Source organism: Microtus ochrogaster, linkage group LG4 (genome assembly GCF_000317375.1).
Source record: "Microtus ochrogaster isolate Prairie Vole_2 linkage group LG4, MicOch1.0, whole genome shotgun sequence".
NCBI lineage: Eukaryota > Metazoa > Chordata > Mammalia > Rodentia > Cricetidae > Microtus > Microtus ochrogaster.
The window spans coordinates 46,896,587-46,910,430 of record NC_022030.1 but is presented as its reverse complement, the minus strand read 5'-3'; the positions used below and the strand labels follow the sequence as shown (position 1 = coordinate 46,910,430).

Below are 13,844 nucleotides of genomic sequence, written 5' to 3'. Positions count from 1 at the left end.
AATGCCACAGAGGCAGAACCATAGTTGGTACGTTCTTGTTTATTGATTCTCCTATCGAGTGTATTAACTACTCACTTGAGACTGCTGCTCTGGGGCTTGTCTGTTTTTCCAGGGTTGATGTGTGAGCATCATAAGCTTACTCTTTTCTTTTAAAAAAAGTTTTGTATGGGTGTGACACATACGCACGAGAGAGAGAGAGAGAGAGAGAGAGAGAGAGAGAGAGAGAGAGAGAGAGAGAGAGAGAGATACTGTTTACACAGAGAGAGAGACTACGACACACACATACACAGAGAGAGACTGATACACACATACACACATGCAGAGGTGGGGGAAGAGAGAGACTGACACACACACAGAGGGAGAGATACTGAGACACACATATACACAGAGAGAGACACACACAGAGGAAGGAGAGGGAGGGAGGAGAGACTGACTCACACATGCACAGAGAGAGAGTCACACACACAGAAGGGGAGAAAGAGAGGGAGGGAGGAAGAGACGGACACGTACAGAGGGAGAGAGAGACTAACACACATACATACACACACAGAGGGAAGAGAGACCGACACACAAACATACACAGGGAGAGACTGACTCACACATGCACACACAGAGAGAGGCACACACACAGACACAGAGGGGGGAAAGAGAGGGAGGGAGAGAGACTGACACACGTACACAGAGACAGAGAGAGACGTGTGTAGCGGTTAGAGAACAGTTTTAGAATACTACTCACAACCTTGGCTTCCCATCTGGGCAAGAGAGGCAGGCATTTCAAGTTTCCTAAGAAATTGTCAGTCTTTGTGCCTATAATCCTAGCATTAGAAGTAAATGAAAGGCTTAATCTCTCTGGAATTGTTCTTCATACACTCTATTAAAAAATAAGCATATTTTTGAGATGTTTAAAGTCTAGTGACGGGGAATGCCTTCAGATTTTTAAGTCCATCATTGTATCAAGTTGAATTTTTGTAAAGTTGGGTATTATTGTAAAGTTGTGTATTTGGGCTACTCGGTATCAAGTTGGATTTTTGTGAAGTTGTATATTTGGGCCAAGACCTCCATATAGATGACTTAAAGAATCATTATGTATTAGCGTGCTCTCCCTTTTCACCAGGGGTTAAAGGGAAGGCTGTATGGCAAACATTTCTATTAGCTTTTGTAAAATCGCAGTTGCATTCTGTGGGTTCCGTTAGCTCTTATTCTTAATAAAGATTCATTTGATAAGGCTTAAAGCTTTATCCTAGTAGGATTTCCATCTCTGTTTAGAAACTGGTATCTGTTTCTTTACCAAGTGCTTTATAGCTTAATGCCTTCCTTCTTTCTGAGGTTAAGAATCATAGAACCAAGTTGGTTTTAGCTTGTCTGTTTCTTAAAATCTCTCCTGATGCTTTCCTTCACTTCATTTTTCAAGTTGTGTTCTTTTCCCATTGTTATAATTCTTTTATTTTCATACTGTTCTTGGAACCAGGCAATGCACAAACAATTGAAAGAGTTATGTCACCATTACATTTAATATCAGATTCTTTCAAACTAAGCATTTAAAACAGTAGTTGGAGATAATAAAAATCATAAGTTCTATTTAGACAACTCCGTGCTCAACTCTGAACACAGCTACCCAGAGACTAGCATGCTGTGAAAAATGGGAATAGAGCTGGGCCTCTTCTCCAGGAACCACTAAGACACTGCAGCTGAAGGTGCACACCGAGCATGGAAAAGTTAAAAAGACGAGCCCGCCTCCCTTCCCACTGTGATATTCTGAAGCCATAGCTTAAGAGTTACAGAGTTATGTATTTCTACTTTGGAATTTTACATTACAATACATATTTCTGCTTTGGGAATTTTATATCACAGTTCAAACTATGTACAGTTGATAAAGTACCTTCAGGATCATTCTCCTCTAGAATATCTTTGGCATTACTTAAGTTGGAATATACTTTTCAAGTTGGTTGGGCAATTCATTTTTTTAAATTGTAATTTGATATTCAGAAAAATATGAGGTGGGTATTCTGTGAGTAACATAGGATAAAAGTGACAATATTTATATGAAAAGATTTTTGTTTTGTGCTGGTTAGTGTTTGTCCTCTTGACTCACAGATGACATATTTGGGGAGCTCTCAACAGACAGGAATGTCTCCATGAGATTGGCTTGTAGGGAAGCTGGAGACTGTTTTCTTGGTTGTTGGTTAATGTACAAGGGCCTAGCTCAGTGAGGGTGGTGTAGCCACTGGACAGGTGGTCCTGGGTGCCATGAGAAAGCTGACTGAACAAGCTATGGGGAGCCAGCCAGTAAGCAGCTCTTCTCCATGGACTCTGCTTTAGTTCTTGACTCCAGATTCCCTGCCCTGTTGAGTTCCTGCCTTGATTCCCTGAGTAACTCTGCCCTGAGACTTGTAAGACAAAATAAACCTTTTACTTCCTAAGTTGATTTTGACCATGGCATTTTATCACATCTGTAGAAACCCTAAGACAGTCAGTATAGCGTATTCTTATTGAGACAAATGATTTCTCTTAAAATGTATCTTACTTTGGTAGAAGTAGTCTGACTCATCGCATCTGCTTGTTCTACCACAGGATCCGGGATACTGGGTGAAGATTCATCATCTAGAGTACACAGATGGAGGGATCCTGGATCCGGATGACGTCTTAGCAGATGTTGTTGAAGACAAAGATAAGGTAGATGCCTCTAAAATGTTCTTCCTTTTCTTTACCAAGCAGCATATATTGAAGCCATTGGTTTTCCTAACAAACTCATGTGTTAGTTGTTATTAAAAGATACCATCTGTTCAGGTTGCACCTGGGACAGCTCATAAATCAAAGTTCTTCATCAGATATTTGCTTGAAGTTCCTCAAAGTTTGGGGACTTGTTTGTGGGGGCCTAATTAGCAGACTCTTCATTCTCAAGAGTTCCAATATATCTCAATAAATTAGTGTCAGCCACAGAGGCTTTTGGAGTTGTTGCTGCTGCTGTTGGCTCTGGAGTTTATTCCAGACAGTTGCTAAATATTTATCCTAATGCCTGAGTTTGAACATGCTTGCATTTACATTGAGAATATACTGGGGAATAGATGATTCATGAAGAACTATGGCGTAGATTTTTCTCAAAGTAGATGACACACTGTATTGTGTCTTTCTTTCATTGATAACCCCATCCCCACTCCAGAAGAAAAGAAGAGTGTTCCATTGAATATTTAAGAAACTTTAAAAATGTTCTCTTACCTATTTGAGAATAATTCATCACAAATATAGTGATTTAGTGGAGTTTTGCTTTTTTACTACTTTAAGAAGCGCATCTCTGTGAGTTCGAGACCAGCCTGGTCTACAGAGCTAGTTCCAGGACAGACTCCAAAAACCACAGAGAAACCCTGTCTCGAAAAACCAAAAAAAAAAAAAAATGTTTAAGAAAGGTATAAAAGTCAACTGTACCATGGCTATATTCTGGATTATTGCCACGGAAATTACTCTGATTAATATAAACTCTAGGTTGTCCTCAGAAATGGAACTCCTTCCAAGGTTTGTTCCGTACACTCTTAGCACTGTTTATAGGTTTCTTTAATCTGTGTCATGTTTCTCTTTATTGTTTTTCTGAAGTTTAAGGTGTGTGTCTGTATTTCAAGCTTACGTAAATCTTTTCAAATAGGTTTTGTATTTTATATTTTCTCTTGGCTCTTGGCTTGAGTGGCTCTGTATGGTAGTCAAACTTTTCATCAGAATTGTGGCCCCTAGAAGGCAGGTATTAAAGATCCTTAACTCTTTTGCGTTCTGTGTGTATCAGCTAAGACATTTAATGACTGTTCTTTTGTTGTGGTTTTTGGAGATAGGGTTTCATTCTAGCTGGTTTGATTGGCACTAAGCTTAAGAAGTTCTCCCACCTCAGCCTCATGAGTACTGAGTTTACAGCCTGAGCTATAGTGCATATGTAAACAATATCACATGAATCCCACCCCCTCATCCCACCAAGAGATGGGTATTCACATGTCTTTCCCACCTCACCTTCTGCTTCCTCCCTGGGCACACCTTCCTGCGAGGTAGCTGAGATGTTTGGCAATCACAACTCAAGTTCCACTGCCAGTGTGTTCATAGAAACAGCAGAAAAATGCGACATTTTAAAAGGGACAGAAGAAACTCTTTCACCCTAGCCTCCCCCCAAACCGCAGTTCAGGAGGGGAGATTCTGTCAACAGCTGGGGATATCTGTCCAGTCCGGCACTTTCAATTGCTGCATTCTTTCTCTGCTCTGCAAAGTTTTTTAAACCATACCCTATTCTTTAGCCACAGAAGAAGCCTTATTGGGCTTAGTCTTTTTTTTTGTAATAGGAATTGACACTGTTATTAAATAAGGAGACAGAGGGAGATAATCATTAAAATCTTAGCAGAGTATACAGATATGTTGGATATAGCAACAAGTACTCTTCCAATGTACTTTCATGCCTCTCCATGAAGCCTGTCATTGTTCGACACAATCCGTGAGGATTTGACTTTTGATGTTGCCTGAAAAAAAAATCATTTCAGTGTCTTTCTTTTATTTAAAAAAAATGGTGGAAAAGAGAGAATTCTTGTCTTTTCTGATGCTCTGTGTGCAGTCTTGTTTCCTCACAGTTCTGTGTCAGCATGAAGCAGAGCACTACCAAATGTGTTTCCTTCCTTTTCAGTCCCGTTAGAACATGGAGTAGTTGCCATGAATGGCTTGTGTATCCCTGTGCCATATCAAACCTGAGATTGTCTGAGGTATAGTTGGGCTTTTATAAGTACCTATTAGTAAACTGGTTGCCTAATACTCTTTCACATATAGAATATGGATAGACAGCAGGCACAGACAAGTTTGGGTGGATGGACATGATCTGTGGGAGTGACTTCTTATTAATAAAGAAACTGCCTAGGCCCCTTGATAGGCCAACCCTTAGGTAGGCGGAGAAAACAGAACAGAATGCTGGGAGAAAGAAGCTGAATCAGAGGGTCGCCATGATTCTCCCACTCCAGACAGACACAGGTTAAGATCTTCCCTGGTAAGCCAGCTCGTGGACACAGATTAATAGAAATGGGTTAGGTCAATATGTAAGAGCTAGCCAATAAGAGGCTGGAACTAATGGGGCCAGGCAATGTTTAAAAGAATACAGTTTCCGTGTAATTATTTCGGGTAAAGCTAGCCGTGGGGCCGGCCGGGTGCTGGGAAAGCAACCCCGCCGCTCATATTACAACAATGATCATCATGTTGAAATCATAAAACTCCCTTTGCTAGGATAGGCTACCTGCGGTGTGGGGGAGTGGCAGTGAGGGCCCATTGATAGCCTAGAAGCAAGGCACGAAGCAGTAAAGACACACATTGTGAATCCAAAAGCAGAATCAGCTAACATTGTTTCACTTATGGAAAACCCACCTGTGCAGTTCAATAAAGGCTAGAAGCTAAAGGTGGAATGGTTTGATGTAAAATCACAGAAGGGTCTAATAGAATTGACTTAGTTTGCTGACAAGGTGGCTTCTAAAATACATGGTCTTGTTGCCCAATATCACACTTTTAAAACAGTTACATTGTGATCTGTTTTACTAGTTTTTGGCATGGTTGAAGAAGACAACTTCAACATAATATGGAAATATGAAAATACATAACTTTTATGAAAATGGAATTGCTGCCACGACTTTATTAACTATGAAAGTAAAAGTCTACTAAATAGTACATCACCACAGGAATAGGGAGGGGCTATGCTTGCAGACAGGCCAGGAGTTCTTGTTGGCTAGCACAACTGTGCACTGACCCCTGAATGCCAAGTGTCGTCTAGTTCTCAAGTCTCACTATCAGCTCAGCTTTATCTGTGCTTGGTATAGGTGCCTGTTAGACAGAGTGTAAGTGGTTTAGGGGCAGAAGAGTACCTTGGCAGATGGGGCCAAGGAATGCCCCAGAAACCACACCATGCAACAGATATAACACGAGATTTATTGTGAGGCAGGCAAAAGGCCACTTCTGAGAGGAACAAGAGAAAGAGATAGAGAGCAAGAGAGAGATAGACACAGACAGACAGCGATAGAGACAGAGAGGCACAGGCAGAGAGCAGGCTGTTAGGGCAGGAACTTTTTGAAGGGTGTGTGTGTTGTATTTGGTGGCTGATTATGCATCCCTGGAGGCAGACTGGGAGATCACCTGGATCCTAACAGCAAGATTTTTATCTGCCTTAACCTCAAGCTCAACAGTTTGTTTGATGGCAAAATTTTGATTACTGTGGTGTTAATATAGAAGAAGTATGCGATAAATGTCCATTGCTGTCTTTTAATATATGGTACTGTCATTACTGTATTTTCACTTGTGCGTTTCAAGTACTAAACTGCTTGAATTTAAATACTGGAGTATCAAAGAACTATCTTCATGTACGTTTTAATAGTTTTTTAAGAAAATCTTATAAAATTTGTTTTAAAGTTACTACATTGCTCAAAGTAGTTGTATAAGAAGATATTTGATTAATATGACACAATATTTGGATTAACAAATTATTATTATGTGAGAAATGAAAATACCAGCATGACTAAATTTAGAATGAGACCACTTATGAGAACACATTCTCTGCTAGCACACTTAGCATTCAAGGATCTCACGTCGTATTCAAATGGAGACTAGTGTGCACACTAGTGACCTGAAACAATACACATGGCCGCGGTGCTGTCTGAGAACACTCTGTTGCCCTCTAGTGGACGGCACAGCTCAGACGCCCCTTCCTGCATTTGAAATTCGACACTACCCCATTTGAAATATTATTTGTCTTTTGAATGCTCACAGATCAGAAGCGGGGAGTTTAGCCAGAGTATACACATACCTACCTGTGCTCTCTGAGCTTTCTACAAAAGCCAAGGACATCCTTTGCCTTTGTAAACCTTGTTTGTGTTTTGGGTTTCTCACCTTCCCTTTCACTGACGGCAGAACTGATGTGATGATGTACGTAGTGACTGTCAGTGTGTAATTACATGTCATGGTGTGCATTGTGTTTGCTTGGGAAATGGGGGTGCTACATTAAATCTGTTTTTAATGATCCCTAAATTATTACCATTTTTAAAGAATCCTGAGTTACTTTTGAGTACTTATTTTATTAGTGACACTTCCACCACAACAAAAGGTGTTTGTTTTAAATCTACTCTATCTTCTTAAATAGTGATATGGTAATTTTGATTCTGAAAGTTTGACACTGTTTTTTGGGTCTTGAAGTTATGATCATGCTTCAGAAAGACAGGCAAAAGCTTGTAAAGAAGGAAAGAGATAATTTGTGAAGATCCACATTTCAAGATGACTTTCTGCCTATAGAGTTATGAAATGATAGAATCTTAGATCTAAATGGGCTAACCTTTGCATCTTCCCAAAGGGGATACCAGAGTCAGATCCAAATGGACTAACCTTAGCATCATCCTAAATGGAAATATCTGAACCAGGGAAATCTCTAAGACTCCATGTCTGTGCCTGATTTTATTGCTGAGTCCAGTCTTGAATTTCCTCCTTGGATTCTGACCACAGCTGCAGAGATCAAAGCTGGTGTTGCAGGGTGACTTCTGCCAGAGGACTTCCTTGTGTTCTGTTTTCTTTTCTCTCTTATGTCAATAGGATATCCTTCCCCAAGTCTTTGATGCTTGAATTGAGCAATTATTTCAAAATTTTAATCATTTATAAACACAGTTCACTTTTTATCTTTTCATATGTATTTATTCCACTCTTTGCATTTCCAGAGATACAAATTTTAAATTAATAAAATTCTAGGCTAAGACTATGGTAACTGATAGGTAACTGATCTTATGTCTAGTCAGCTTCTTAACTCTTACCTGTGCTAACTATGGGCTAAGAGATTAGATTCCGAACAAATTTAGCTCATTTCTTGGCCCTTTTTTTTTTTTACCTGTATTGCTTTCAGACACTTAACTGCTTTCTTTGTGCCATGGTCTTCTCATGGGTAATTGGAACTAAGAAATAAAAATGTAGTATGTTTATGTTATATTGAATCATGTGTGATAACCTAGCCACGATTTAAAGCCAAATGCTCAGGAGAATGAACACAAAATCATCCATGATGTTAGGTGCTATTATGTGTTGTCTTCTTTTTTAACATCTGCTGCCTTTCAAACTATGGCTGCCCTGGTCGGCAACTGCAGCTCCACCTCTACCAGCAGGGGCGAGGCCACAAGAGCCTTAGCTAGAGGAAATTCTGTTCTCTCAGCACCTACTCTTTCAAAGCTACTAAAAAAACTTCTCTAAATCTCTGTCCCTCTAAAGAACACAAGATTCAAAGGCTGAGGTGGAATCCTGCTTACCAGAAAGGCTGAATAGCAAGCGCTTCCTAGCTCACCTCCTTGCATCTCTAATAAGTCCTGCGTCTCCTCGCCCCTCTTTATAAACCCTTCTTCACCTGACTCCTCCCTACAACATCCTGTCAATTAGTTGCTGACTCAGCCACCAGGCAGCAGGTGGATTTTATTTAATCAAACACATCTTTGCATCATTTTACCAATGTTCCAGAGCATAAACAAAAGTAACACACCTTATTATAATATCCTACAGCAATTATATATTATATTTAGCATATGACTATTAAGGTAGATTGGGTTTACATTATTCTAAGTTTTGCTTAAAGCATATTCCTTCTAGGAATGTGACTTGCAAACTGTGTTTTCAGATCTGGAATCTGTGGATTCAACTAACTGTGGATCAAAAATATTAAAAAAAAATGCCAAAAAGCATGAGTCCAATTTACTTGAATTTGCCACATCAGGTGGTTCACTGAATCTGTACCCATGAAATGGGGTGTGAGCAGATCCACAGTCTCTTCTCCAACATTTGCTCCACCATTGTTATCCCTAAGCCTGGGATATTTTGTACCTGTTGTCACGATATGCTGTCTTTACCTCCTCTTGTCATTATCACACAAGCAATTTAATGTAACAACTATTTAAATGATGTTTATACTCTGTTAAGTATGCTTAGTAAGGCGCCCTTGATTTATGGTGCAACTTCTTGTCCATTGGGGACATGGGCATCTATCCATAGAGGTTGGTGTCTAAGGGCATTCTGGACCCAACTTCTCTGGATGCCAAATGATAACTGTGGTGAATGATCCAATCCTCATAGTCATAGATTCTGTTTCAAGGTCCTAGAATACCCCAGCTGCCTAAAGCATCCTAAATGACAGAGGTAATAAGTCTTCTGTTCCTTTTACATACACCTTCCAATTGCCCCATACTTTAGTGTTTCCATGTTTAGTGTGCATATGGATCCTTGTCCTTGTTCTCTGCATAGTTAGGATTCATTTTATATTGGGTATAACACTTTTACCTCTTTGAGGGTCTCAGTTTTGTCTACTGCTTAGTTCCAGTGCCTTTAACTGTGAATGCCCTTCCTAGCTATACAGAAAGTTATAGAATGAATGAATGAATGAACACTTTTTGGTATGAAATGATCACTCAGCATTTCAGTTTCCTCACTGGTGAAGTGAGAATGGTAAATGTTTTTAGTGTCACAGGGTAAGTTATAAGCAGTGTTTGACAATTCAATAAAAACAGTAAAACACTATGTTCATATGAAGAATGAACTTGTACCTACTCAATTTTTGTTGGTCTTTTGATAGCCAGGTCAGACTATTTTTAATAATCAATACTTTCAGATCACCTCAAACGTAAGTGGCTTTTGGAGCACTGTAACTTCATATACATAATATTTTTAATATGAGCATTAATATTTGTCTTTTAGCATTTTGAACTTCTTAGGCTTTTATTATGTAGCTTATTTATTATATAGCAAGCTTATTTGCATGCCTCTCTTCCTGAGTGTTGGTATCAAAGGTATCTGCTACCACACACTGCTTGTACTTTGGTTTTAATAAACATCTATGATTTTAGTCAATGATAAAGTTCAAGCTAAAATTGAGGGCTTCTACCTTTGTTCCAAGAAATGATGTTGTCCCTTTTAAATATTGCAATAGGTAGCAGTGTGCAGGCATGTACTAAACCCAGAGGAGCACTTGGTATTAATACCTTTGTGACCTTTCTATGGTGAAGATGAATGGTTTTGGGAGATAATAACTAAAACTAAAATGATACTAATGATGGCCAAGTCAAATATGGGCTCCCCAGTGCTTTCTGCAACTTACGTGGTTGGTTATCACAGCATGTGTGTATGGGTATGAGTGAGCGTGAGCCAACAGTACCTCCCTGTATAGAAGTGGTGGCGTGCCCACCTGTTCTTAGTCAGAAGAAATCCTCAGGTCGTATGGCCCTGCTCATATAGCTACTTACTTTAGTGCAACAAAAAGTATACAGAGAAGGTTTGCAAGAATTCAGATTTGACAACCAAAAGGTCCTATCATGTCTGAGATTATAACAGTGCTTTACTTAGGGCTAGAAAAAGAGTCAGAGAATCCACCCTTCACTTTGCAATGTTCCCTTATCCATAAATTGTCTTGCTGGACTCAGTCCTACAAATTTTCTCTCTCACTTTAATTTCCTTTAAAGCTGTTTGTATAAGTATATATCTCTGCCAAGATTATGGGACAATCAGTATTTACAGAAACATTTATTTCTAATTATGTAACTTACAGATTAAAATCCCACTACAGTATCTTAAATTATATCAAAAGAAAATACCTTCTCTTAAAAATGCAAATGTCTGCAAGTGCTAATTGATGAGCCATCAAGTGTGCATTAATTAGACTATTCCACTAACACCACTTGGATCCAGCTCCATCACAGCAAGGTAGTTGATATCTTGTAAAGGACTGGGATTTTATAGTGTGGTCATAAGTTTTTCTAAATATTCTAGCATTTCTCATTTACAAACTTTCTTACTATATGGCCAGCTATCCCTGTCCCAGCTGCATTGAGAAGGCTCAAAGGAAACGAACTATGCAGTAACACTTAGGACTGTGGCGTGCTGAAGAAATCCCCTTTGGTCTTAGTTCTCTGAAGTACTAATGGATGCGCTTCCTTGTAGACCAGAAGGACTGTCGGTGATGAGAGAAAACCAGGCTACCAAGGAACTTGAGAGAGCCTTAGAAGGAAAGAAGGTGGCCTGTGTCAAAGGACCTCTCTCTTCTACCAAGGAGATCCTCAGGAGGAGATAATAGCAGGAGAGTTCAGAGGGAGAATGGGCTGCTCTGTAGAAACACCATGGGTAGGAAGATATACTCAGAGTCATACATTCAAACAGCAAACTGCAGACTGTAGTGGAAGGACAGTTGCCTCCAGCTCCTAAAGCCTTAGATCTTAAAATGTGTGTGTGTGTACATGTGTTCACTAGCTAATTATTTAAAGTAGGTTTTAAGAAATGGGCAGAAGGGGTGCTTTCAAGGGGTGGAGAGGAGAAAAGGCATGACGGAGAACATGTGTTTTAGGAGAGAAGAGATCTAAAGGAATACACTAGGAAGTTATAAAACACAAGACAGCTAAGCACTATAGACCCCATGATCCAGGGTAGGAGCGGCCTGCAGCTGGCCAAGGAGTCTGCTGTTCAGACTCCTTGGTTACTCATGGAGCCTAACAAACTGTTCAGTTCATTGGAAGTTTCACAAAAAGGTATGAGCTGTGTAAAAATCTGAACTGGTATTTATAACACTTCTGTGGGGTACTCCTTCCAAACTTTGCATAAATACCATATTTTATAAATACATTTTTAGTAAGCAAGATTATTCAATTTCCCTACCCTCTTAAGTTATAGTATATTTTAAAGTCTCTATGTGTATGATTTTTCTGCCTAAGAAGAGAGTGTATCTTTTCCATGATAGGAATCCAGGCTCCCTTCACTTAGGGAAGCATGACTAAATTTCTGAACTTAATACTGACAGTTTGAACATTTCATGTTCTCCTTTTAGATCTCCTTCTTTTGATGTTACCAATCAGTTTCGAATGATCAAGTGACATTTCCTAAGCAATAAAGAGGAAACCCCTCTTGTATAGACTTCAGTAACAGAAGCAGGTTCAGATACATTTTCTTTAATGATTTCAACCTGAAGTATATTAAATTTAAATACAGATTTTTATGCAATCTTAACTATAAACAAACTGGAATGACTTAAAAAGTGTGATAGAAGATGATTTTCCCAACCTAAATATCTGAAATATCCAGACACACAAAACCTGAGGCGTCTCATAGTTCTTAGTTGATAATAGGGTTAGAACTTGCTTTTTCTAGACCGACAGTTTAGTGTATTCTAAACTAAAGGGCCACTGTATTCACTCGAAAAGGAAGCTAGCATATGATGGTATAATGAGATTTTCTAAATAGGTCGCCTTTTAAATGGAAATTATACCAAGCCTGTGGTTAACTCCTGTAAAAATGAAAGTGTGTACTGCTTTTGGTGATGAAAAAGGAGAGAAACATCTTAGTGCAGAACCTCAAAGTGAAGGTCTCAAAAATGTCCTTGGTTCTCTAGCCAAAATGCCAAAAGGAGCGCTGGCATCCAATCTGACTGGACATCCTTGAGGCTGTACAGAAGCGTGTGGCTCGAACTCCTTTTAGACCCTAGTTCAGTGGGTCACACTGAAGTGGGTCACAATGCCTTTGGGGGTCAAATGACCTTTTCACAGTGTTACCTAAAACCATTGGAATACATGTATATTTATATTATGATAATAAGAGCATAACAGTAGCAAATTACAATTCTGAAGAGGCAATGAAAATAATTGTATCATTTGGGGTCACCACAGCATGAGGAACTGTATTCAAGGTTCACAGCATTAGGAAGGTTAAGAACCACTGGTTTATAAAGTCTTCAGAAGTTTATTAAGTGTTGATTCATTAGGCTTTACTCTTAAGTGTAATAGATTAGGTTAATCAGAACTCTTGGATGTCTTGGAGCTTGAAGACATAGGTTTCTATTTTATAAGTAGTTTCTCATTTAGACCGCAGGGAAACAACCGCAAATCTAAGAAGTAATAGGTGAAGATCTTGCATATTTTTTATCCAGTTTCCTGAACAGTGATATCTATGCTTTCTCTCCAGTTTTAGTGCTTTTCCTAAGTGATTTTAAGGTCTCTACTCTTGAGGGTAAAATGCTACAGTAGCCTTGATTAGTGTGTTGTTGAAGCATTAAGAAAACACTATTTTCTCTTGGTCAAAGGAATGAAATTTACCTCTGACTTTGGGTAGGGACCTAACATTCATGTGTGTGTGTGTATGTGTATTTGTATGTGGGGTGTGTGTCTGTGTATGTGTGTACACACGTGCGTGTACACACATACATGTATATACATTTGCATACTAGGTTCTGCTTATGAAAGGAACAAGTATATTTTGTCTTTCTCTTTCAGATTACCTTACTAAATACTACATCTTACAGATCCTTTAATTTTCCTGAGAATTCAGTTTTCTTTACAGCTGAGTAAATCTCATTGTGTGCATGTTCCACATATTCATTATTCAGCAGTTGATAGACATCTAAGCTAATTCCCTTTTCTTGCTATTGTGAATAGTATGGCAACAAGTACAGGTCTCTTTGGCAGGGTATGGAGTTCTTTGGATATATGTCCAGGGGCAGGCTAGTTCATTCTTATGGGGAAAGAACACCCGTCTCACTACTGGCCAGTACGCATATACAGAGTAGTGTCATCTTTATGGAAACCAGGATAGATCTTTCTCAAAACAAGACTAAAGCTGTGTCACCTAGCTATACTTATGTGGTCTGTTCCCTAGTCTTTGTAACTTCTATTTTTACACAGGTGAGACATTTGTGACTAACTATTGTAGGCAAACATTTAAAAAAATAAAAAGCAGAGGTAAACTCTAAGATCCTTGAAGTTTGCTAGAACCCACAGGGAAAGGTGACAGTCTTTGCCCTCCCTCTCTCTCTCTCTCTCTCTCTCTCTCTCTCTCTCTCTCTCTCTCTCTCTCTC

General features: G+C 39.2%; 1 protein-coding gene across 1 annotated transcript in view; it reads left to right on the top strand.

Moving 5' to 3' along the window:
• The window catches only part of Pard3b (par-3 family cell polarity regulator beta), a 1,033,383-nt gene that overhangs the window by 142,611 nt on the left and 876,928 nt on the right, over positions 1-13,844 (top strand). The window contains exon 2 of the mRNA XM_026786343.1: positions 2,572-2,673. Within this exon, the coding sequence (XP_026642144.1) occupies positions 2,572-2,673 (102 nt within the window). The remainder of the gene's footprint in view (positions 1-2,571; positions 2,674-13,844) is intronic.